The sequence below is a fragment of the Siphateles boraxobius genome, unplaced genomic scaffold (genome assembly GCF_051911475.1).
Source record: "Siphateles boraxobius isolate OS27281-9 unplaced genomic scaffold, OSU_SipBor_1 233, whole genome shotgun sequence".
NCBI lineage: Eukaryota > Metazoa > Chordata > Actinopteri > Cypriniformes > Leuciscidae > Siphateles > Siphateles boraxobius.
In genome coordinates this window covers 207,501-234,607 of record NW_027508848.1, presented here as the reverse complement: position 1 = coordinate 234,607, position 27,107 = coordinate 207,501, and the positions used below count along the sequence as shown (strand labels likewise).

General features: G+C 37.6%; 2 protein-coding genes across 2 annotated transcripts; both read right to left on the bottom strand.

Moving 5' to 3' along the window:
• Positions 1-654: 654 nt before the first annotated feature.
• LOC143748439 (rho GTPase-activating protein 11A-like) lies at positions 655-19,061 on the bottom strand. The gene is made up of 12 exons (XM_077240485.1): positions 18,901-19,061; positions 17,840-17,910; positions 16,429-16,525; positions 16,085-16,341; positions 15,750-15,913; positions 14,789-14,929; positions 14,092-14,166; positions 10,950-11,123; positions 6,070-6,199; positions 5,252-5,360; positions 4,223-4,361; positions 655-2,375 (listed from the first exon to the last, which is right to left on the bottom strand). The coding sequence occupies exons 1-12, from the start codon at positions 19,018-19,020 to the stop codon at positions 1,264-1,266; spliced, it is 2,589 nt and encodes an 862-aa protein (XP_077096600.1). The 5' UTR covers positions 19,021-19,061; the 3' UTR covers positions 655-1,263.
• Positions 19,062-20,224: 1,163 nt separating this feature from the next.
• Positions 20,225-25,364, bottom strand: LOC143748438 (actin, alpha skeletal muscle). Its single transcript, XM_077240484.1, has 8 exons — positions 25,270-25,364; positions 24,676-24,823; positions 23,218-23,457; positions 23,052-23,136; positions 21,631-21,792; positions 21,360-21,551; positions 21,095-21,276; positions 20,225-20,469 (listed from the first exon to the last, which is right to left on the bottom strand). The coding sequence occupies exons 2-8, from the start codon at positions 24,802-24,804 to the stop codon at positions 20,326-20,328; spliced, it is 1,134 nt and encodes a 377-aa protein (XP_077096599.1). The 5' UTR covers positions 24,805-24,823; positions 25,270-25,364; the 3' UTR covers positions 20,225-20,325.
• Between the last annotated feature and the right edge of the window lie 1,743 nt (positions 25,365-27,107).

Here is a 27,107-nt window from a genome sequence, read left to right as displayed (position 1 = left end):
TAAGGCCTTACAATATATAAATAAAGGTAAATAAGACACCTTCCCCAAACCTACCAATTCCAATCTAATTCACAAGCATCCATTTTCACTCTAAACACAATTATGATCTATTCTCACATGAATAACTTTCGTAGACTCGTCTTTTCACTTACAGCAAAACACTCAAACAAGATCAGTATATTTCAAGGCAAGAGTGCAATTGTGGATTTCAGTTCACAATCTAAAATTACAGGAAGGTTCTGGAAGCATTTGAGTTTTGGCTTTTAAACCAAACGAAGCGAACCTGAAATCCAAACTGATAATGGAATGATGTAAAAATTAAGTAAAAACTCTGATCGCTCCATTCACCTGTAAAACGATCAAAGCTCAACTACAGTAAAATAAATTAAGACCCCTGAATATATGACTTCAAAAGCGCCTGCAGAAAAAAACAATTAAAGGAGTATCATTTTAGAATAAAAATGTCTTGATAATTTACTCACCCCAACGTCATCCAAGATGTTCATGTCTTTCTTTCTTCAGTCGAAAAACTATTTGAGGAAAACACTCCACTTCAATGGCGTCCAACGGGTCGAAGGTCCAAATGTGAGTGTCAGTGCAGCTTCAAAGTCTCAACACGATCCAGCCGAGGAATAAGAGTCTTTATTATAAAAATAATAAATATTTATATACTTCTAACCACGAATACTCGTCTTGCACGTCCACGACTTACGTAATCAGGTTGAAAGGTCACGTGGAAAATGTAGGATTTTCATCATCTCATTTTCTTCTCCAACTTCAAAATCGTCCGATATTGTTTTACCTCTTATTTATTTATTGAGTAAATGGCGTTTGTCTTGGTCTTTGCACGTTGGCTTTGTAAACACTAGGTCGGTTCTTACGCCTATGTCACGCTTGACCTTTCAACATGATTACGTAATGTGTGTCGCATCACAGCTCGTGCAAGACCAGCATTAGTGGTTATAAAGTATATAAATGTTTATTTAGTTATAAATGTGCGCTGGTTTGTCTAGATCAGACTCTTATTCCTCGGCTGGATCGTGTCGAGACTTTGAAGCTGCACTGAAACTCACATTTGGACCTTCGACCCGTTGGACTCCATTGAAGTCACTATATGGAGAAAATCCTGGAGTGTTTTCCTCAAAAACCTTCATTTCTTTACGACTGATGAAAGAAAGAGACGAATACCTTGAACGATGTGAGGCAGAGTAAATTATCAGGAAATTTTAATCCTGAAGTGAACTACTCCTTTAACGATACATCTTATATATCTATGGGTTTCAGCGCTGACAGCAGTTTGACCTCGGCGAGAGGGTTTCTGGGTGAACCTCGATAGCGATTGGTCTCGTTTCCAGACACTTCGAGCAGAACAGACTTGGGATGTTCATTTGCGCGTTTTGTCTTTGGCGCCTTGTTGGTGACGTCTTCCAGCGTTGCTGTTTTAACCTTCGTTTTCTTCGGAGGAACTGGAGGTTTGGGTTTAGCAAACGTCGAATGCAAAGCGCTTTCTAAACTCACAGCCTTTATCTGAGTTGCGGCGGCACACCAACCCATCCTGGCCTCTTTCCGACTCCCAACCAAAGAGTTTAACCGTCTCACGGACTGTCGGACCGGCGTGCGCTGGAACTTCATAGGAGATCGGATCACTTTAGCTTTGGGCGAGTCCAACGTCATCATGTTGAACAGTTTAATCTGCTCGGCCACTTTCATCCGGCGAGTTTCAGCGCCACTGGGAACGTTATCAATCTTATTTCCCAATGACGACGTGTTGGTGTTCGTTTGCGTTCTTGATCCGCGTGGAGTTGATTGGATCCGTATGGAAGAGTCCGGTCTGAAAGCAACGGGACTTTGTATGTCTAAAGCGTCGATTAATTGACTGCATTCTGCAGAACATCGTTCTTCTTTTAAGAAATCCTTGCTTTCGTTTCCCAGCCAGAGAGACTCGTTAAGACTGGTTTCACCAAACCGCGTCGTTCCGCTATCAAACAAAGCGCTGTCGATATGTAGCGGCGACATAGGAACGATCTCGATTTGTCCGAATGTCACATTGTGATCCTCAGACGTTGATTTGTGAGAGGTTTCCGAGGAGTTGTGGTTCTGCTGTTTGATGATGCTGTGAAGGTCACTGCCAGACTCACCGAAAGCTTCTTTGATTTTCAGTAGAGTGGATCCGGACCGTTCTTCGCTGAACGACTCCTCGACGCTGAGGATCTTGGGAACGCCGTTGACCGTTGGAGGTTTAGTCTCCGAGAACGAATCCGTCGGGAAAGTCAGGCCGACGTCAGGAGTGTCTCGACTCCACGAGCTCCTGTGGTTTACTGATCCACACCGAGGGGTCAAGAGGTCATCCTCCGATTTACTGAGAAACTTGGAGCCTGTTAAACGATACTCAAATTATACACTCACCAAGCCTGCATTTATTAGATTAATAATCTAGATCAGCATCTCGTGTTGTTAAACGCAAAAAGTGCTCGGTGTGATCGACGCTTAGTGCTAAACTATGCAGAAGTACATGATGCTTCATAATTGTTTATGCAATTTATGAAATTATACTTAATTATAATTTCATATAAACTTGGAGCCTGTTAAATAAACATGGACGATAGAAAACTCAAATTATACATCACTTTTGAAAGAATCTTTTCTCACCAAGCCTGCATTTATTAGATTAATAAATACAGAATATATATATATATATATATATATATATAATAAGAAATAATAACTTCTCTATGTGAATTAGGACTGTCCAGTTAAAATTACACTTTATTTTAAGGTGTCTTTGTTAAACTGTAATTATACATTTAAGTACTGAGTAATATTAAGTACATGTACTTACTATAGGATTAGGGTTAGTTGCATGTAATTATGCATAATTTATAGCGAATACTACACTAACTACACTGTAAAATAAAATTGTTACCTAAAATTAAAATTTTAGTACATGATGCTTTTTTGATCATAATTGTTCATTCATTTTTGTTCATAATCGTTTAAGCAATTTACGACATTATATTTATTTGTTTAAATGTTATGCACTTTTTATTTCAGTAATGTTATTTCATCATATTGAATAAAGAGTTTAATACTGTGCATTAATATTTTTGCTGATTGCGCCCTCTTGTGGCCTAAACGAAGAGCTGAATGCGGTTTCCTCCTAACTGAAATTATGCCTTTTATAATATAATTTGTATTTTCGTAATATTTAAGTAAAAAAAAAAATCTAATTTAGTTTTTCAGCCATTTTGAAAGCCTTAATGTGAATATATAGTAAAGTGCAATTTATTCCTATGATCAAAACAATCATAACTTTAGTCTTCAGTGTCACATGATCCTTCAGAAATCAGTATTATATGATGATTTGATGCTCAAGAAACATTTATGATTATTATCAGTGTTGAAAACAGATGTGCTGCTTCAGATCTGTGAGGAAAGTCATACATTACCATTCAAAAATGAGGTAAGATTTAAACAAACAAATAAAACAATTCTATTTTTATTCATCAAGGATGCATTAAATTTATCAAAAGTGAAAGTAAAGACATTTATAATGTTACAAATGATTCTATTTCAAATTAATTCTGTTCTTTAGAACTTTATATTCAAAGAATCCTGAAAAGCAAATGAATCCGTTTCCACAAAAATCTGAGCATTTTCAACACTGATAATAATCATAAATGTTTCTTGGGCATCAAATCATCATATTATAGTGAATTCTGAAGGATCATGTGACACTGAAGACTGGAGTAATGATGCTGAAAATTCAGCTTTGATCACAGGAATAAATTACACTTTACTATATATTCACATAGAAAACAGCTGATTTACACTGGAATAATATTTCACAATTTTACTAGATTTTTGGTAAAATAGATGCAGCTTTAGTGAGCAGAAGAGACTTAAAGCAAGTAGAAGAAATAAAATAGCCAGTAGCTTTAAGATCAACATGAAAAAGCTTTTTCTTCTGAATTCTGATGCACTTCCAGATAAAACACGATATTAAATTAGAAAAGTTATAATGAAGACTGGGATGTGACTTTTATCAGGTGCAATAGATGGTGTCTTGATGACGCCCGCAGAAAGGCTCGTTTCAGATGAGTTTTTTCTTTGGAATGACATGCACTGATGAATCTTTCATAATAAGGCAATTTTTTTAAGTTGCTATTTTCAAAGCTGCAATTGTGTAGGAAAAGCGTATTAAATAAAAACCCAAAACACTGACCTTTCGATGGGCTCTTCTTCAAAACAGTCGGACTCAAGTCCTTGGTGAAGTGAAAACCAGTACAGCTCTCTTGTGTTGCAAGGCGCCAACCTATGACCTCTGACCCCTTTGGCCCCAGTTGTGAATGTGTAATGAGGTTCTGTTGAAATAGAGGCAGCTTCTTTTTACTCTCTTTGGTTTGTGATTGTTTGAATCATGTCAGTGTTGAATTATGATAATGCTTAACTGGAAGGAAAAAAATACTGATTTCTGGTCAACCATCTTTTTTTATTTGAGCATATATATATATGCATGCATAAAATAATGACCATGTCAATAATGGCAAGGAATAACCCAAAACCACAAGGATACATTTTAATTAGAAAAATACAAAAATTGTTATAATATTAATATGGTTTCCTCTTAAAACATTTTATTACTCTACAAATATTTTTAGTAATATCAGGTTCTTATATAAAATCATAAAGATATTTCATCTCCTAAAGTCACAATGCTACAACATGTGCAATATTAAGCAAATCATTGACAACACAAGTATTAGAACAAACAATCAATCACATTACATCCATTATCATAGTGTCATAAAACTTAGCCATGGGTAAGACCATAATTTTCTTAAAAGCTTATCACCAGTTCAGGTTTAGATCAATCATATTCCAGCTCAGAAGCCTTTCTTATTTTTTTCCCCATAAAATGCAAAACCATGCATGAGTAAAACCCTCAAACCAAGACAGTAAAAGAACACATTAAAATAATGTGATTATTGCTATATTCCCAGTCAGCATTAATAGCAGCATGTACCAACATCAAACCGCCACTAGATGGCGCCAGACAAAACTCGCCCATCAACATGGTAGAACAAAAGTCCTTAATTCTGTTACCAAGTGCTAATTACTCACCCGTTAATATGTATTAATACATAAAAATTAGATGCACATTATAAGCATGCAAATCAGGGTTGCGTAGAAAAGATCGGTGGATTGTTCAGTCTCTGGTGGATGTTGACAGAGATGATGTTTCTGAACTTACAGACTCTCGGCTGGATTTGCCCAGACTGAAGCGCAGACGCAGGGATTTCCTCACAGACTCTTTCTTCGCGGCTCTGGGGGAGAAACAGCCGGCCTTCCCCGACTCGACTCTGAAAGCAACAAGAGTCACCGTGAGAAACAGTCTGCGGATCAGAGTCAGTATACAGCTTTAATTGAGCACTATATCCTCTGGGACCCTCTGTAGTGGACATCATATTTTAGTGAATTTCTCTGACAGCATACGTCACAGTTTTAAGTCCTTTAAAGAGGTCATTCAGAGCTTTTCAGAGATATATGGGTCAAAATTATAGATTTTTCTGTTATGTTAAAAATCATTAGGATATTAAGTAAAGATCATGTTCCATGAAGATATTTTGTAAATTTCCTACCATAAATATATATAAAAAAAATATTTTTGTGAGTGGATGCAGCAAAATTGAGAACATAAATGGACGACTTTAAAGGTGATTTTCTCAATATTTCGATTTTTTTGCACCCTCAGATTCCAGATTTTCTAATCGATGCATCTCGGGCCAAATATTGTCCGATCCTAACAAACCACACGTCAATGGAAAGCTTATTTATTCAGCTTTATAGGATATATACATCTCAATTTAAAAAAAAATTACCCTTTTTCTGGTTTTGTGGTCCAGGGTCACATATATTTTATTTAAATAAGTCAAGCACTTTTCAAGTACCTCTTCATAAATATGTCTGTTTTCAAGTTTTTTTCCCCCAGAACTTAAATTTCAAAAAGTCAAATTCAAGCACTTGTACAAACCCTGATAATCCCAACAAAGATGAGAATTTGTGTTGTACCTGTTCACACTGCGGTCTCTGCGTCGTCTGCTCTTCCTCCGGGCAGAACTGCAGGACAGACGAGAGTTTCTGCCCACAGAAGACAGTAAACCACTGCGAGACGAGTCCAGAGCCCCCGTGGCACTGTGTGCTGAGAGAACACCACAAATAACAGGTAAGTAAGCAAGCCATAAGATACGAGAGGCTGTGCTGTATCGTGAATAAGCCCCGGCTGAAGGGCGTTTTTAGACACGACTTATTCACGATACAGCACTACCTTATTGCTTTTTAAAAACGGTTACCACACAACACAAATATTAAAGCCGAAAAATATGTATCTATGCAACTTTCATGAAGTAAAAAGCACTAAAAGCCTTCCTTCCGCTGGAAAAAATAGTCCCTGACCGTAAACAGCAACAGAAATTAAATACATTATTTCACCATTAGATGTCGGCAAAAACTCTTTATGAGTGAGTCAGTCGAGAACACTTATATTGAAAGGACTGGAACTTGTGAACACGGGAAAGCAAGATGCAAGTGACAGCGTGTTAGGGCACGGGAAAACCCTTTAGCTGTTAAAAGCACAAGATATCGCACAGACATTCAAACGGATTCCTTTGTTATGAATGAATGACCTGAAGGAAAATGCTATATCTACTGTAAATGCAGATACACACGCACGCTTACACGATCTCTCACAATACTCTATAAGCTTCAATGAAATCAAACATGTTTACGTTGCTAAGAGATCTAGGGGTTGTTAGGGGTGTTGTGTAGTGATACATAGAACCGTTGGGTGAAGCGGCCATAAGCCCTATTCGGACGGGACTAGTTTAACATGGAGAGGTGGGGTAAAGTAATAATTACCAGAGCTTCTCTGCGATTTTAGTCCCGTCCAAATGTGCATCTCAGTGATCATTATGGACAACGTCAGTAAAGATTACGGCGACTTTTACCTTCAGTAAAAAGGTCCGGAAAAATCACCGTAAATTTTTTTTTCTAAATCCACATTCGAATTTCTATCTTACTAAATACTGGCAAAATTTGATTTATATTCAAATTTTAAAGGCAATACTTAAAGAGCAACATGCAGGTTGGACACCCCTATATAGCATAGTGTATGTTGATGATAGAACAACTAGATTTTCTTAACTGGAGTAATATATATTTAGCCATTAACGATAGTTTGAGATAAATTGTGATAAAATAACTTCCGCGTCTGTAAAGCACTAACCGGAAGTGACGATCGGAGAGGGAGTCTGGTCAATTTCAAGCTCAGATTACAATGGATGTGAATGAAGAAACCGAGTTCTCCGATGTGGACGAACATGCTTATGATGGCCCACAGGCCTATAATTATGAGCCTTATAGGCGAGATAGTAGTCAGGGGGAGGAACAATGGGCAGAGGAGAGAAGTAGAGTTGTGATTGTCAAGAAAACCAGTGGCGAATAGGGCAAGTGACTTGGTGAGTTCATGTAAGTTAGCACCGTGGCTAACGCTGGTTCATCTACTGTATGGCTAGTACCTTGGTGTTTTGCAATAAATCTGCTTTAGCAAACATACGTTCGACCTTGTTCTTGATTAAACATCCATTTAGATTGTCTTAATTTAAGCCAGCAACGTTTAGTCTTCTCATATTCTACACTGACAGTGATTATGCAGTCCATCCAAGCTGGTTAGCACTATCTACATTGACTAAATACCGTGCCATAACAACAAATAAATAATGACAATACCTAAGCTACTATAGCAACAGTCTAATGGCGCTTTTCCATTGCATGGTACGACTCCGCTTTAGCTCGGTTTGCTTTTCAACTGCAGTTAGTGAAAGCAAATCTCCAGGTCGATAATTCTCCGGAGTGAAATGTGCGCCACAAACGACCGAGTGTGTGGTAACAGACGCGGCAGTGAAGTCTGCTCTCTTCACCTGCACAAAACGCACCCAAGACCGAAAAGCCTTGTTTTTCCTAGAAGGAAAATGATGGACACGATGTCCTCACAGGCTGGAATTCGTGCAACTAGCACAAACACAATAATTTACCATTATGGCTTCTCTAAAACTTTCTGTCTCTCAATACAGCTCTAACTACACCAACACCCAACAATGAGAAATGCAAAAATGTATGCCGGTATTATCATGGACGGTATGATATGGCACACCCCTAACGTAAACGCGTACGCGACGAGAGCCACCGTGAGCAGATTTGTGTTTTTACCCTTTAAGCCCCGTTCACACCGCTAGCGACACGCAGCGACAAAGCGACATGATCCCATTCATTTCAATGGAGCGCTGGCGACACCCGGCGACACGAGTGACAGTGACCGTTGGCGACAGAATGTGGGCGTGTCAAGCGACAAGCGACAAAAGTTGAGCATTTTCAACTTTATGCAAATGAGAAGCGATTTTCGCGAGCGACAACCAATAGGAAAGAAGCCTTTCAGTGGAGCTCACGTCACCATCTCGAGTGCAGGCAAGACAAGAAGAGTTCGTGGACGATTTCACCGGTTTATATGATTTGACTAACCACATATATGGATATAATAAAATTATGCATGGAAAAGAAACTGTCGACATATCAGTGAGTTTAATTCATACATTTATAGTTCGAGTGGTGTAGTTTTATGATGCAAGTTTAGCACTGCTGCAGTTCATTTTAAAGTTTCCCCTGCATTATGCTGTCTATTAGGGACAAGAAAATCGATTATTTGTCAAATTCGAAAGGCGTTTTAGTAATTTATGACAGTATGAGGGAGTTTAATTTGTTGATTGATCGATCGTTAATCTAGTAAATTATTTAATCTACTGAAAACTGCTGTGGTAATCTAAAAACACTCTCCCAGCATATAACAGCATACTGTTTCTTTTGAGCCTAATTCATAGTCAAATTAAAATTGTATAGTTGTATATATCACTTGTGATCGTATTTTGTATAGATATGGCCAGACGTGCAGTCTACCAATAACATTGGAGCGACAGCACTACGAACACCCACAAGCGACTTGACAGTACAGAGCCTAGCGACAAAGTCGCTGGCGGTGTGAACGGGGCTTTAGACGGGAACGCGACGGTGGAGCATTTTTAAGATTTCCTCTCGGGAGGGTGGTTTCACTTTTTTGCGTTTTTAAGCCCCCAAAACACTGTCGCAGTGTAAACGAAAGGCACATCCTGGGGCTGGGCGATATGGCCTAAAAAAAAAATTTTTCTGATTTTTTCACAAATAATTTCTTTCTCTCCCTACTTAAAATCAATCTGCAGATGACAAAGAAATTATTCAAAACAAGTTTTAACTTTATTTTGTTTTAATATTCCCTTCTGGGATTTGATTTCCATTAAAGTGCAATCGGAAACAACAAGCCAAAAAGACAAGAGGACAGGCCCTGTCTTTGAAAACAGTGAAAATGTAACATAAAATAAAATGGGCGGATTGGGGGGATGTGTAAAAAAACTTGCTTCACAATAAGTGTATTGTGATTGTCAAATTATTTGGTAACTAAACAATTTTATTAAGTTAATTAACCATTAACTTAATGACTGGTATGCACAATGACTGGTATGCTACTGTTTTTATTATTGCTTAACACAAATTTCACAATTTCAATTCAATTCTTGTGAATTTATTCTGATCTTGATTCAATATCAATTCCTTTGGATAAATATTAGGTACGGTAGATACGTTAATTGTTCTAAAGAGTCACCTAATGCTGTAAACATACAGAGAGCCCTGTCAGCTGGTATTATTAAAGGTTAAAACTAACTCAAATTAAATATAATGCGTTTTTTATAATAACAACGTTATACTATTTTAATGATATAGGTAAAAATATAATAAATGTGTAATATAGTTATCATATTTAGCAAAATACTCCTCTCTATAGCAATTATTTTAAGTCCAACTAACATGCGTGCTATGGGTCATTAAAATCCATCCTGAGGTAAATGTAAGGTTACGTGACGTATGTTGTTCTCCAGCTGTTTTATGGACATCTTTCCGCGGTTTAAAAACACTGATCGATCGATTTTATTACATCTCGTTAAGTTAGTAGTAAAGAATAACAGATGATCGGTTCAAGGGCCACTTGAACTGAGATCTGCCAGCGTTCTCTCACGTCACATTTACAAGCGCCAAAACGGTGTTTATTGTTTGAATTTAATAATAAAATTGACAGAATCTGAGAGCTGAGAATCTGTTTCATATCGACAGTAACCTGCTCTGTCTTGTCTGTCGGTGTCAGTGTCTTTGCTTTGCGATTTTTTTCTGCGTGAGAAAATGGATATGTGGCGTGAGAGCGTGTAAAAAGTGACAAAATTGCATCTCTCACAGTGAATTCGTGAGAGTTGGCGGCCCTGCAGATTCAGCTTGTAAATGTTTTCGGCGGGTGTGCCACTGATGCCGCTGTCTTGTTCATTTGCCATGTTGTTTGTGTATCTCTCGCAAGCGCTGAGCCCGGTCGGAACTACGGGAGCCCAGAGGGGAGCGTCGGCGGTTGTTCAAGAGAAAACCTATTTTCATTCAAAAAAATCGGCGTAAACTAAACATTCGAGTTAATCGATAAAATCGATTTATGGCCCAGCCCTAGCACATCCGATAAAATATTTTTACGTTTTCACCCGGAATCGTTCCCGTGTAAACAGGGCCTTAGTGCCCATTTACGTCAAAACTAGGCTAAGTTGTAACTTACGTACAGCTGGTGCAACCGGCCCCTGCTGAATACTGGATCAGCTAACAAAAACACACCGCGTCAGTTACGTCGTCATTATCATCATCATGTCTCGCTCTTTAAAGACCAAAAATTTAAATGCACGGTTTTTGGATTCGAATGTGCAGGATTTTTTAAAAATTGGACAAATATTCGAATGTCATATTTTTATTTGACAGCCCTAATATGGCATGAAGCTCACCTGATCCAGGTGTAGACGATCCTCCGAACAGGGCGTGTGGGAACAGCTCCAGGCCGAGGTTCTTCTTGATGGACCGGCGCTTCTTGTTGGAGAAGCCATGAGTGTGTGCCGAGTCCAGCGGAAGCTTGCGCTTGGAGTTTGGAGTTATGATGACAGGAGTGGCCATGGAGAAAACTGAAGGAAAAAGACTTGAATTCACTCAAAAGCACTTGAGTCATTGACGGAGATTCACGTTATTCTTCCATACGTGCTCAGGCTATAGATTCAATACAAGGAAAATAAGCTAGAGCCAGAAGTTTCAGATTGACAAGCAAAGATTTGCGTAAGCGACTGAGAATAGAGCAGAAATCATTTAACCCTTGTGCGACCTTATGGACATTTTTGTTTTTTGATCATTTTGCCAAGTGCCAACTGCATAAATTAAGGCACAGATGTGTATTTTTACTATTTCACCCCCATTTCCTTAAAAAATAAAATAAATCTATGTTGTGCACTGACCTTTTGGACAAAAATGTCCCCATTGAAACCCCATTTTTTAATCCCATGGCCATTTAACTATAAAATGATGCAATCTTTGTTAATAGGCTTTTATTCTGTTGGCAAGGCTACAAAATTTATTTGTACAATTTTTTACCAGACCATGGCCATTTTCTCAACTTTGGCCCTATACAGCAAATACACGCTTTATTCCTGTTTTCTGCTTCTGCATGTTATAGAGCCAACTGGTTAAGTTATGCAGCTATAATTGTGTGTGCTTGTAATAATTGAGAGAGAAAAAAGCCCAAACAAACTCTTACTGAAAACTCCTTTTTTGAGATATCAACCTCAAATTTGGAACATGTCTTATTTAGATTTATGGCTTTGATTTTCTAGCAGTTTTGGAGTTCAACATGTCTAAAAAATAAAATATTGTTAATAAATGTCACTTTTTACATTTTTCTTCTTTTCTTCTACAATAATCTGCCGTGGGTGTTCTTTAAAGGTGCATTGCGCAACAATTCATGTTAAAAATACACGTTTTCTAACCCATACATGCATAAACAATTGCCTGATGGACTGAATGAGCCCTTCTCTGATCACTGCAATTGCCTCTATAATCCTGTACAGTAAAATAAATAAGAGGGATTCGGGTTCGAATTTGAGACTGGGCGTGACGTCATGCGCGTTCACGCTCACCAGGCTATGTCTCGCAGGTTTGTGTTTTCGCCGGCGCCGCCATTCTCCGCATCAGCGAGGACTACTCGTGCGTCAAAGGTAGAAGATGGATTCAAAGAGACCGGCTTGTAGTCCATTCCAAACCCCAACGCAAACTCCACGTAAAGTAAAGAAAAGAAAATTGTCGTCTAGTGCCACCAAAAGGTCCAAATTGGAGTCAGACAGGCGTCGGAGTAAGACGAGAGTCTACCTCGGGAAGGCATTCAACAAATGGAGAGATCTCCGGTCTGCTCTTGGTCTCAAACGGGATCCTAAGTTGGATTTTTTCTTGATAAAACGGTAAGATATAGCCCAGTCTCTAATGTTTGATACGGCCAATCTATGTATGACAACAAATGACGATGCGTAAAATGTGTAATGCTTTAGCGTAAGCTAGATACATGTACAATCAGAATTGGTTTTACTACCATTGTTAGTGAACAGTTTCATAAACTAGGAATTGTATTCGGAAGAATAGTACAACATGAAACATAAAACATATCCAATAAAAGATGCTAACTATGTTTTTGTGTATGGCCTACCGGTAACGTTAGCCTTGTGTCCATTGCTAACATGCTAAGGTGTTCATGTCATTGACCAACAAGGAAGAACGCCGTTGCATTGGCTATATTGTATTTTTCGGTAAAAATAGTAAATTGTTCCCGTGAATGTGGTACATTTTGTATGTAGTATATATGAGGTATGTGGGAGCTCGTATTCTATCAAAACGAGGAAAACATAAAATATTTTGGTATTGTGATAAAATACATGTTTTATTCTGAATGTTGCAGGAAGGGAAATACAATGGTAAAGGGGTAAATATTTTTACTTTACTCATACTGTTTAGCAGACTAACTATTTACTAAATAAAGTATTGACACATTTCACATTAATGTTTGTCAGTGTGTATTGTCCCTGTCAAAATATCTACTAAATAAATCAGCGCTACATGTAGTTTAGTGATTAGCAAAACAGTTCAAGATTCTTGAGTGTGATATAACATGCTGATAAAATGACCGATAATTAGACAGAAATTTTGAGTAAATTATAACAGAAAAAGGATGTATTTTTATTGGAATATTCTACTTAGCAGATCAATAACAGGCTGAACCCCGCAAGTCTTCGGCGGATTAGCCTGTTTGGCTTTTATGAAAACGTCATGGTGACATTTGATTGTTTATTACCTTGAGACATTTGAGTGAACGTTGTTGACCAACTGTGTATGGTATGATTATTATTTTGAGCTTTTGCGAAGTAATCAATTATATTGTTCATGAACGTGTTTTCATAACAATACAATCATAGGTGGATACAGTAAAAACATAAACAAAGTTTTCTACTACCCCCGTTTTTCCCCTCACACATAAGAGTAATTTACTCAAATGTCTTTCCTTCCATATTTTTGAAATGACTTGCAGATTTATAACTTTATTACCACTGAAGACATTTTGGCTGTACACCAAAGATCTGTGCGGCAGATGCTCCTTTAGTTATGAACAGCTCGTGCTCGTGCATGCGTGCTCGTGCGTGTGGTCCATGAGCGTGCACAACTATGGTTGCAGTTTCGCTTGTCGCCAGAGGGGGCGTAGTTCTGCAAAAACTCAGAGACTTGCGTTTTGCACCTTTAAAAATGAGTCCAAACTTAAAGTCTGTGCTCCTAAGCTTCAGTTTTTAGGGAATTTTTGTCCACTATGGACCTATGTGTAACTATTTTTAATTGATGCACAAGGGTTAAACAAAAGTAGAGGGAACATATTCTCACAAGCGCCAAAAGACAAACATTATGCTGAATATCATCCATGCGGTGCCATAATGTAAACAGGAACATCTACATGAAAGTGTGCAGACACAAAGCCATCTCAAACTCAATAAAGAAACATGTGCTCATTACATTTACGATGTGAAGATGAGAAACCCTCGAGCGGATCTGATGAGAACATTTACCCACCTGCTCCATCAGACTGAGGGGTATTTGTTGGGGTTCTACTACTTTTAAACCTATTCAGAGCTCCATTTACCACATCTGGAATACAAAACAAACCCACTCAACTAAAGAAACGCAGATTATATGCCTTCAAATCATTATTGCAGGGTTCGTACAGAGACTGTAAAATGAAATTCAAGGACTTTAAGCACAGCTTTTTTAGTTTTTAGGGACAACAATCAGAGCTCTCACTTATGAAACAATATCTTTGTTTCAAACTATAAAAAAGTAAATAGATCAATAAAAATAGTACAACAAAATGGTACAAATAAAGTATAGCACATGCAATGGCTGTGGAAACTTTTTTTCTCCCTTAAATATAAAATAAACCTGAAGAATTAAAGCTGTATCATATACTTGAATAATTAAATGAGCAAAATCACGCTCATAGCTATGCTAAATGGCTCTATATCAATATCAGATGGGTGTGAAAAGATTGTTTTATCAATAAAATGAAACACTATTTTCTAATATAGCCTAAGGTCTTCCAATAATTCAAGCACCTTTTCAGAAATACGGATGTTTTCCCAAACTTAAGTTTCAAAAAGTCAGATTCAAGTACTTTAAGCGAAAACTACTTATGTTATTAACCCTAACCACTTCCCTTCAAAGCAGTCATGTGATGAAACTGATCGAATGAGCCTTAAGACACGTTTCTTACCTCCCAAACTGCGTCTGTTGCTTTTCTTCAGGTCTGAGTGAGCGTTACTCTCCTCTAGAGACACTGAAGCTGGAGAAAACACACCAGCATCACAACCCAACATGGCTGGGACCTTCTCCATCAGGAACTGAGGAACCGCACCTATGAACAACAACAGGGTTGGCTTTACTGTTCTCCCACACATTGCATTTCACTGGATTAACTGAATACATATTAAATGTATCAAAGCTTTAATTCTATTTCATTTACATCAGGGTTTCTAAAACTCAAATTGGTGTCAGCAAAGCTCTGTTTACTTCCTGTCTCTATGAAGCCCCTCCTTCTGAAAAGCACACTGTGCTCTGATTGGTCGGCTGGAGCAGTGTGTTGTGATTGGTCGAGCGCTTCGAGTGTGTTTGGGAAATGCCCCGCCCCTTTCCATAACCGCCAGTTTAACACACTACTAACTCAACCAGGCCCCGCCCCTTTATTCTGCGTATGAATTATTGTAATTAAAAAAAGTTTAAATTTCAAAGCTCAGAGGGACTACAAGTAAATATCAAGTTTATAATTTATATACAGGTGAAACTCGAAAAATTAGAACATTGTGCAAAAGTTATAATTTTGATGATTATGGCTTACAGCCAAATTCAAAATCTCAGAAAATCAGACTAGTACATGTAATCAATAAAAAAAAAGGATTTTAAATACAGAAATGTCGGCCCCCTGAAAAGTATAATCATGCATATTTATATAGTTATATATACACTAAATATATTAGTTTCACCTTTTAATTTGAATTACTGAGATACATGAACTGTTGCACGATATTCTAATTTTTCGAGTTTCACCTGTAAATGTGTCCAGCTGACTAAAAACAAAAAAAAGTTTAAGAACCCCTGATTGCCATGACTAAGTGAGTATCTCAAGTATGGATTAATACTGTGTAACTGTAAGGAAGTATACAAGTATTATAAGATACCCAGGTGTTGAGCGTTATCTATGAGACACTGTAGAGCCGCTGCCTGATGCTTGAGTCTCTTCTCGGTGTTGCTGCTCATCTTTTCTCCACCGTCTCCACAGTGGAAGAGATTCGGTGCAAAGATGACCGAGAGATTACTGCTGTCCATCTTATTCTCAGCACATCTGAAATGATGGAGCAACACACACTTTACATGCATTCAAACACAAAAGGACTTCTGAAAAGAACCTGCCATTCAGTCTCTATGATGGTTAAATTTAGCAGATAATCCGTGAATCACGATCAACCGTGACCCTATTAATTAGCATAACAAGAGATTAAGACGAACGCCGTACCGCTGGGAGACGGTCTTCAGGAAGCTGAAGAAGTAGCGCAGCGTGTTTAGATTCCTGTCGGGCAGCACACAGGACAGCAGGAGCGTGGCCGAGGTCCTCTCCTCCTCCGAGGGCAACTCCTGGGCCTTCAGGAACCCGCTGTGCAGGTCTACGGTCAGAACCGGCTCGGGAAGCTCCCTGAAGAACTGCTTGAGGAGGCCAGCGATGTCCAGCGGGAGCGCAGTGGGAAGACCGTCCTCGCCCTGCTCCAGTCTGGCCTACGGGGTCACAGAACAACACACCCGCTGTGTGACAACACCATCATCAGTGTCTGGAGTGAAGAACAGTAACGGTCAGTCACTCACCCTGAGGCTCTTGACCCGCACAACAGAACCGGACTTCCTGAACAGGCCCTCCGTGTCCAAATGATCCATGAGACACGTACAAGCATCGACTATAAAGCTGAAAGACAAAGAGACACGTGAACTCTACATACACATACAGGGCAAAAATACACTTCATTATATAAAACAGGACAATAATAATTAAATATATATACAGTGAAACTTAGGGCGAAAAATAATATAATTAAATATAGGGCAAATAAAACAAAATATATAAATAAGGAAATATAGGGCAAAAACATTTAAATAATTAAATATACAATAACAATAATAATTAAATATATGGAAATAGAAAATAAAACATTAAATATAGGGCAAATAAATATAAAACAATAAAGTAATACTAAAATATAGGGAAACAGGGCAAAAATTCAAATAAAATATGGTGAAATAGGTAAAATAATTAACATATATATTTTACTATCAATTTTTAATAGAGCAACTAAATAAAATATAAAACAATAGTAAAAATAGTAATAAAATAATACTAAAATATAGGGAAACCAGGCAAAAAAATTAAATGATAATAATAAAATATGGTGAAATAGGGAAAATTATTAATATATTTTTTACTATAATTTTATAGGGAAATATTTGGCAAGTAAATAAAATGTTTAATAATAAAAATAAAACAGCTATATAGGGCAAAACAATAATTAAGTAAAAAATAATAAAATAGTGAAATATAGGGCAAAAAAAAAAAAAATATATATATATATACACATATATATGGGAAATAGATAAAATATTTGTGTTAAATAAAAAAAATTATAAAAAGAAATTTTACTATCATTTTATAGGGAAATATATATCAAATATATGTATAAATCTATTAAATATATTTATAGGGCAAATAAACAAAATAATAAATAAAAGTAAAATTCAATAAAAAATTATAAAATACAGTAAATGTCCAAAGAATCAGGCAACATTTAGATACAATTTTTAATTATTTTATGAGGCATATTTTGCTTATTTCATGTTTCCCTTTTACTACATGGTTAACGGCCTAACCACATTCCACAGATAGTTTTACTGCACTAATAACCCTGTTTAATAACCCACGGCTAAACTGAACACCTTGAAGATCAATCATGCATGTCTCAATTTAAAGCCATTCACACACAGGAGATCGCTGTGGGTGTGGTCGTGTATAGAGCATTTTGCAGTATGTGATAAATGGTGCCGTTGAGAGTTGAGACATGCACTTACAGGCATCGTTCACCCCAAAATAAAAAGGGACAGAGTGATAGAAACCCCTAATTTCACAAATAATTGATAGACTGAAGTCTATCACACAGCCTTCAGCATTAAGCTCTTACAAACATTAAAAAGCATCTAGCCAGCAAATGTTATTCTCTCTCAGTCTTACCAGGGCACGTCTCCGTAGTCCAACACATGACAGTGTGGCAAGCCTTCGAGCGCGACGCCAAACACCCTCACCTAGAAGCACAAGGAGGATCTGTTCAGGTGACGATGGAGAACATGAACAAGTGAAGCTCTGTGTGTTTGAAAATCAACAGCTGGCATGAAGAAGTGTCCACAAATTACTCTCATAAGACCACAATCAAACGGATTAGAGTCCAGTGAATGTTATGTAATAATCACATTTCTTTCTATGATTGTACAGCCAAATGTGATAGAAATATATTTTATGAAATAGGTATTTTCAACATTAAATGTACAGAGAAATGCAGACTAAGGATGCTGAAGTCAAAGGCCATATAGACATGGTGCATTTGAAAAAGCCAATTACACTTTTCACATGCAACCTATCATAAACAAGCCATATACACACACACACACACACACACACACACACACACACACACACACACACACACACATGCATGCATAGAATAAAACTGCAACAATACACTAATGAACTAGGTGACTTTCGTTATTTGTGTTTTAAAGTTATTGTTCACCCCAAAAAAATTAAAATTAGTCTTGTCTTTACATTACCAGACAGTTGACGGCACCCATTCTTAAATATCTTCTTTTATGTTTAACAGAAGGAAGAAACTCATACAGGTTTGGAAGAACTTGAGTGCGAGTAAATTATGACAGAATTTTCTTTTTTTTTTGGATGAAAATCCCTTTTAGATGTGTTGATTCATCTCTTTATTACAGTGAACCACGTGACCAGGAAGTTGATCAACCAGTTGGTGACTTTATAGATTCCCTGAACAGATGCTACCAGATAGAAAAACATTAACGTAAACAAACCTATTTCGAATACGGAATGTTGAGTATTAATAATACTAATAAAGACACAAACGTTTCAATAATTGTCCAATCAAATATTGTTTCTATTCCTGGTTACTATTAATAAATGTGACAAAAGTACAGCATTTCGGGAATCACATTCCTGTAAGAAAACTGTTTCTGTCTAGCGTTTGTATAATGAAATCAGAGGTTTTATAAACTCACCGTGTTCGCCGATGTCTGTTTGTTTCTGTTTTTATTCCAGTTTTTAATTTTTATCCCATAAACGGACCGAAGATGTTGAACGACTGCCAGACGAACCACATTTCTCTCCAAAACCTTCATAATGACGTCTAAAAATCGTTAAAACGACTCGAAATATGAGGAAAATAGACTATAAAGCTGCTTTACGTTTAAAACAAGCAAAATAAATAAACGTAATGGATGTGATGAATAAACAAACAAATTGATGGTTAGTTTACTTTTCCTCGACACATTTCAATAAAAACAACCGATCAAAGTCACCAAACGCATCTCATATTAGATTTCCAGGATGTGCTGCGTATAAACATCATTTTATAAAATAAAATAACTCGCTTTTAAAAGCCTAAATGTCGCCATATAAATCGAGGTTTGTTTGTTTCTGTCTGTGCGCTTTATTTCCCGTCTTCACAACGGCAGCTCGGAAAGAGACGTTCAAATTTCGCCCTGCCTACGTCACTCAGGCGTTTCCTGCACTCTGATTGGGTTGCAGATAGTCACGTGTTGTTCCTTCTCAGATGACCCCGCCCCCCTACAGCGTGACACGCGTGATTGATGGCGCAGCAGATGTTAAAGCGCCCGTGCAACATAATATCACACGCATTTCCTGAACAACAGCGCCAGTGCTGAGAGATAATTGTCCATATCAGTAGCCCTACATATTTCTCCGAGGAATTGGACTGGAGAGGTTCATTTTGCAAACTTTGCAAATCTATTTTATAATGATAGGCAACGATGAATCGCATCCAAAATTAAAGTTTGTGTTTACATAATATGTGTGTGTAGGCTACTGTGTATAATTATTGTGTGTGTATATATAAATACACACATATACATGTATATATTTAAGAAATATTTGCATTTATATACTGTATATATTTATAAATCATTTATATTATATATAAATGACACATTTTTCTTAAATATATACATGCATGTGTGTACTTATATATACACAAAATAATTATACACAGTACACACACACATATTATGTAAACAAACTTTTATTTTGGATGTGATTAATCGAGAGTAATCGTTGCCCAGCACTACTATTTTACCATAATTATACTTTTGTGTAAGAAAAATGTTTGTTTTGCATTAATGATGTCATGCAGTGCATTATATATATTTTTTTTTATTTAGGAAACACACTGTGATATTATTTTAAGAACAAATGTATATTATCCAGTACCATATCATGTAGAATACCATGCTTTAACCATTTTGCATAATTTCTCAAATGCATTGCAATCTTGCAAAAACAGGCCAGTGATCACTCAAGACGCTGTTGTCTATTATCAGTTATCTGTTTTTATTACAACATTACATGTATATACAGTAAAAGAGACAGTACAAATGTACGGCTGAGACTGAGAGATTGTTGTTGGTTTAGAAGCACTTTCTGTGGACGATGGAAGGACCGGCCTCGTCGTACTCCTGCTTGGTGATCCACATCTGCTGGAAGGTGGACAGGGAAGCCAGGATAGAGCCACCGATCCAGACGGAGTACTTACGCTCAGGAGGAGCAATGATCTGGAGAGAGAGAGATGGGGTTAAACTCTGAGCAACCACTGCATATAGACAAGCATTTTCTATATAGGCTACTTAAAAGCATTTCTCTTAGGTCATTTCGACCTGAAACTCATTTTGTAAAATTTTAGTGTTCATCAGAGGGACTTTTGTCGCACTTGAACCACAAGTATACAATTATTATTATTTTTTTTTAATGGATTTGAGGAGTTTTATGACAGCTCATTTGCTCCATTAAGAGCTATAAGCCCATCTAGAGTCATGAAATATCATGTTATATTATTATTTTTCCACAAGAGGTCGACAAAGACACCCAATGTAAGATATTTAGAGCTGAATTAAAAGGGTTTTATTTTGAATTTAAGTTGAAAGAATGTGCTTAAATTACTATTTATTTATTATCTATTGATCACATGTAGTAATTTAAAGGTACATTTAAAAAAGTGTGTTAAAAAATTTCATAATGAAAAAAATAAGCTTTCTGGACAAAAAAAAAGTATAATTTTAGGGCTTTCGGGTCATGTTAACCGAGCGAGGGAAAGATGAGGGTTAGACTTTAGTTAACGTATTAACTGTAAAGTGTCACAAATGTGCATTAATTGTGTGTGTGTGTGTGTGTGTGTCTCACCTTGATCTTCATGGTGCTGGGAGCCAGAGCAGTGATCTCCTTCTGCATGCGGTCAGCAATACCAGGGTACATGGTGGTTCCACCGGACAACACGTTGTTGGCGTACAGATCCTTACGGATGTCAATGTCGCACTTCATGATGCTGTTATAAGCGGTCTCATGGATGCCAGCAGACTCCATACCTGAGGTGAGAGAGAGAGAGAAGTTGAGTTTCAAGCCATCACACCAGGTGAGCACACCTGAGGAGCACCGGGATGAGACGCACCGATGAAGGAGGGCTGGAAGAGGGTCTCGGGGCATCTGAAGCGCTCGTTACCGATGGTGATCACCTGTCCGTCGGGCAACTCGTAGCTCTTCTCGAGGGAGGAAGAGGAGGCTGCGGTCGCCATCTCGTTCTCGAAGTCCAGAGCCACATAGCAGAGCTTCTCCTTGATGTCGCGCACGATCTCACGCTCAGCTGTGGAGATGCATTAAAGTGTGTGTTACTTCGCTGCTTTCGCACCTGATACACCTGTGCTGTAAGTACCGCTACTCACCGGTTGTAACGAAAGAGTAGCCTCTCTCAGTCAGGATCTTCATGAGATAGTCAGTCAGATCGCGACCGGCCAGATCCAGACGCATGATGGCGTGGGGAAGCGCGTAACCCTCATATACGGGCACGTTATGGGTCACACCGTCACCAGCGTCCAGCACGATACCTGCAGACACGTGATCAGACAGGTCAGGTGACGTCAGCGGTCAGTGATGCATCGGTCACACACACCTGTCAGGCGCTAATCTTACATAATGCACACAGCAGTGTCCAGCAGTTTTTAATAATGTTTTCAAAAACATTTCGATAACATTAGAAAGTAACGCTCCAATAATGTTTGAAGAATGATGCAATGTTCATTTAACGTTCGCATAACCAAGAAAAAACTAGACGTGTATCCATGTGTGTAATTACAGCTGACCGCAACGCTCTGTCTCAGAGTCACGAACAAACGTTGTCTGGTTTTTAAAAATGTTCTCAAAACGTCGTTCATGGATTCAGCTGGAAATACTTCTAACGTTTTTTAAATGTTGCTACTTTTTCAGAGCGTTCAGAGAACATTCGAAAGGAACGTTCCCAGTGTTTGAAGAATGATACGATGGAATGTTCATTTAGCCTTAGTAGAAGAAAACGTTCTTACAACATGTTTTTGTTAGCTGGGATTGTTTAATGAATAACACAGGTCTAGTAAAATAAAATTAAAATAATGCTAAGGAATGTGTACAGGATTCCAATTTGACATTTTTTTAATCATAATTTGGAAACGATCCTAATGGAAATCGGGGTTATTATGGTTAACTTAAACCATTTAAATAAATTGATGTTGTTACTTGAAATATATATAAAAGTATTATATAAAGTACTAAACTAACTAAAACTTAAAAAACTATATAGACATATTTAAAAAATATGACATAATGCACAACAAAGTGGCTGAAATGAATAAATCGGCTATAAATAAAACTGCAATAGTATGTCAATAAGTTCCTGCAAGAATAACAATCAAGGAGAATCGGATTTGATCTCTTAGTCCAATGCGAAACAATCCAATCAGATTTAAGAATCAAATTAGATCCTACTGGATTCAAAAAAATAAGATTTTTTTTAACAGCACATTTTGATGTGAAATGTGAAGAAAGGTCTCAGAAAAAAAGGTACAAAAGCTGTAACAGGGGCGACATCCTTTCGAAACATACTATAATATGCACTATTTAAGTTGTAATATGTGCTCTTTTGGTAATAATATGCACCTTTATGATTCTTAAATGCACCTTTTTAGGGGTAAATATGCTACATAGGTGAACCTTTTGAAAGGTTACCATCCCAATAAAAGCTTTTTTTTCTCGAAGTGCATAATAATAATAATAGTGATTTCGCTCATTCTGTGTGTTGTCTAGGAGTGTGTGAAGCGTGTTAATAACTGACCAGTGGTACGGCCGGAAGCGTACAGGGACAGCACAGCCTGGATGGCCACATACATGGCGGGAACGTTGAAGGTCTCAAACATGATCTGCAAGAGGAAGGACTCAGTGTTATGAACCCTGTGAGGGAGTGTGAGACTCATGTGTGTGTGTGTGTGTCTCATCAGTACCTGAGTCATCTTCTCCCTGTTGGCCTTGGGGTTGAGTGGGGCCTCGGTGAGCAGGGTGGGGTGCTCCTCAGGGGCCACACGCAGCTCATTGTAGAAGGTGTGGTGCCAGATCTTCTCCATGTCGTCCCAGTTAGTGATGATGCCGTGCTCAATGGGATACTTCAGGGTCAAGATACCTCTCTTGCTCTGAGCCTCATCACCAACGTAGCTGTCCTTCTGACCCATGCCGACCATCACACCCTGAGAGAGAGAGTTTACAGGTTTAGTGAGTCTGATCAACACACACCACACACACACACACACAAACACAGGGGCTTCATGCACGGGTCACTGTTCAGAGCCATTTGGCTTTTCATAACTGCGCTTACAATGCATTACAAAGCATAATTAATGCATTAAAATGTGTTAACATGCATTTTCAAATTTTCAGAAAACACGTGTTTATTTTATTTCACTTGATCTATTAGTGTGAGTTTGAGTCAGAGATCTCCGGCTTTACACACGCCAGACTTTACACTTTTATTCATATTTATATTTCATATATCATTCGCCTGATTTTAATCCCAAAATAACATGGTGAAAATGATTTGTTTCCGGCTGATTCGTGGAGTGATAAAAAGAGAAATGCAGAATTCTCTCTGGAAAAAACTTTCACTCTAATGAATCAAACGAAATCAAACAAGAAATTGGGAATTTATGCAAAGAATGCGTTTGAAAATGTATATTAACACTTTAATGTATAATGCATTATTAAAGTATTTTAATGCATTAATTATGCCTGGTAAATGCATCATTGTAACCGCAGTTTAATAGAAAGTAGAAAGCATTAAAATGTGTCAAACAACCAATTTCAGATGTAATAAGGAATCTGTGAATATTATAATGCATTTTAAGTTTATTTATGAAACTATGTAATGCATTATGATTTACATTATGACTACCTCTATACTGTATTATAGATAAAGTCTTTAAGTAAAGTGTTACCCGCATATTTAATTAGACTATGCTTTTGAAAATGCATATTAACACTTTAATGTATAATGCATCATAAAAGTATGTTAATGCATTAATTATGCCTTGTAATGCATCTTATAAAGCATTGTATGGTCTAATGAAAAATTGTAACCGGAGTTAGTATAGAAAGTATAATGATTTAACAAAACGCGATATAACAAAGAATCTGAATATTATAATGAATTTTAACTTTATTTATGAAAATATGTAATGCATTATGATGCACTTTATGACTACTTTTATAATGCATTATAGATAAAGGCTTAAAGTAAATCCGCATATTTAATTAGACAATGCATTAATTTGCATATTTAAGCATTTCAAAAAACATATAGCAATTCTTAATGTAATCGACGAGCGGGTGCAATATAATGCTATCAGTGGTGTCAGTAAAACACTCCAGCTGATGTGATGTATTATGGTTGTTCTGCAGAAGTGCTGCACCTGGTGACGGGGTCTTCCGACGATGGAGGGGAACACAGCACGAGGAGCGTCATCTCCGGCAAACCCAGCCTTGACCAAGCCAGAGCCGTTGTCACACACAAGGGCGGTAGTTTCCTCGTCGTCGCACATGGTTGGTTTTCTGGGTGGTCTGAGAAAGAAGCATCACACAATCAGACACCAAACACACAAAGCTGTTCTACAGTCAAATAATGATCTAAAGCTGTCAGAAACACGTGCTGCTTCTTCTCTCCGGCCAATGAAGGGTTACTGAAATATATCTGGAGGCTCAAGACTTCACTAATGCCAAAGAAAGGCAGGAGTTTAAACGGAGCTCTATTTAGGGCTCCAAGTCTTCTCACTTTCTCCAGTCGCAGCTGTCATTGCATTCTCTAGTTTCATTCATGCACTACGATGCTTCAGTGTCGCATGTAAACCACTGAAATGCATTATCAAATCAAACCTAAGATTATCCGCTCCAACAAATAATCATAAAGTCGATGTTATCCATTCTCATAATCTAACTAGCACTGGAGAGCTGAGTCTAGAAGATCTGAGGAAATATCAGATGCAGAAGTCAACGCTCGCAGGACTCACCAAGTTGTTATCACAAGACTGATGCTTCCACTGGGACAGAGAGAGAAGGTGAGCAGGGCCTTTAAATAAGAGCGGCTCCTGGGGGCCGGGGCGGGGCCTGGGGTTCACACAAGCCCAAATAAGAGCAGGCAAGAAAAAATAAAAAAGAGAAAATAACCCCCTCCACCCCTGAATCTGATCTCCACGGGCCCTAAAATTAAGAAATGCTCCCTTAGAAATAGTGGGCAGAGCGCCAGTCATTTACGTGTGAGGCTTCTGGGTAAAATGCAGATTATATATTATAATAATAGATATTTGACATGATAATATAGTATACTATCTATATATATATAGTAGTCAACATTTAAAGTGGATCTAAAGTTATACTTTCATCAAAGTTATACATGAATTTTGAACAATAACTGTTCTAAGTCTTAAGACAACTTCAAATGTCGACTACTGTGTATATATATATATATATATATAATTTTTTTTATATATAAATATATATATATATGTATATAAACTTTTTTGATATATATATATACAGTAGTTGACATTTGAAGTGGATCAAAAAAGTTCAACTTTTATATATATATATATAAATATATAAACTTTTTTGATCCACTTCAAATGTTGACTACTGTGTATATATATTTTTATATATTATTTATATAATATAGTTTTAATAATAGTTATTATTCGACATGTTTTCACCACACAGTAGTTAACTTTTTTTCTTGCATATCTCGTGCAAAGATTATTGTACATAAAAAACAGTCATGTGCATGTTTTGTGCGTTTATAATATTGTCACTTTTTAAGTGCTTTTCACTTTGTTTATTGGATGAAATGCGGGGTTGCATGCATGGGAAATGTTTTAAACATTCACACTTTTGTGAGGGATCATATTTAAATCAATGTCACTTTTTTAAGTGCTTTTCACTTTTTATATTGGATAAAAGCCGAAATAATAGCAACATTTACACACTTCTTCATCCATTTGTGAAGGATAATGTTTAAATAATTCCTGCATTAAAAAAGCACATCATTTTCAGGCGTTCTGGTGTCTGTCGGGAACCAGCTTGAGATTGACCAGGCGATAGTCAGCAGTCTCTGCATATAATTGTGATTATTCAGCGTTTTACGAACACAGGCTGCCTAAAGATGTCAAGTAGGGTTTGCCGGCTCTCGTTTTAGCAACATCTTGGAGGCTCCTCGCTCTCTCCAGGATGAATACTGTATATGTCAATGGCTTCAGGCATGCGGGCTCGAACCCTAAATGTGGTTAACAGCTGAGAGTAACCCACGCCTGGCCCTCTGCCCTCTCCTGCGCTCTGATTGGCTGAGCTGGGGTTGTAGCTGCGCTCTGATTGGCCCAGCTCTCTCCTTTTAGGGTCACAGTTCTCATCAGGTGTTGTGAGTGTGAGTGTCTGTGACGGGACGTCCCATTGGTGTGTTTCAGAGATCCCGATCCTCATTAGGAGATTCTCCCTTACTATGGCAACATGTGGAGTCGTCAAATCCTCTTCCTGATCCTGAGACGCTTTTCCAAACTCGTCCCTGTCGTTTACTCAGAACTAGAACTGAAATAGAACTAGAGTCAAACTCACACATTCAGAAAGGAATTCTATTTTATTTAACCAGGAGAATCACATTGAGATATAGCTGTCTCTTCTGGTCAAGACGGCAGCACATCGATTCACACATAAGAATCACAATTTACACACTCAAAATTCAATAAATCAAGAGAAACAATTGCTAGTGTCCTTTAAAACATTGTGCGAGAGACATTTAAAAGTGCTCAAGGTTGGAGGTGCATCTAGATTAAGAACACTTTGCAATTCACTCCAAACCAAA

What these genes read in the sequence shown, in the direction of transcription:
- LOC143748439 (XM_077240485.1), bottom strand. Translation starts at nt 19,020, where the DNA reads ATGAAGGTTTTGGAGAGAAATGTGGTTCGTCTGGCAGTCGTTCAACAT. An exon ending in TGCGGGTCAAGAGCCTCAGG is followed by an intron (nt 16,342 to 16,428) that starts GTGAGTGACTGA and finishes GTGACCCCGTAG; the next exon opens with GCCAGACTGGAGCAGGGCGA. An exon ending in CTGAAGACCGTCTCCCAGCG is followed by an intron (nt 15,914 to 16,084) that starts GTACGGCGTTCG and finishes CCATCATTTCAG; the next exon opens with ATGTGCTGAGAATAAGATGG.
- LOC143748438 (XM_077240484.1), bottom strand. Translation starts at nt 24,804, where the DNA reads ATGTGCGACGACGAGGAAACTACCGCCCTTGTGTGTGACAACGGCTCT. An exon ending in ACAGGGAGAAGATGACTCAG is followed by an intron (nt 23,137 to 23,217) that starts GTACTGATGAGA and finishes TTCCTCTTGCAG; the next exon opens with ATCATGTTTGAGACCTTCAA. An exon ending in CTTCCAGCCCTCCTTCATCG is followed by an intron (nt 21,277 to 21,359) that starts GTGCGTCTCATC and finishes CTCTCACCTCAG; the next exon opens with GTATGGAGTCTGCTGGCATC.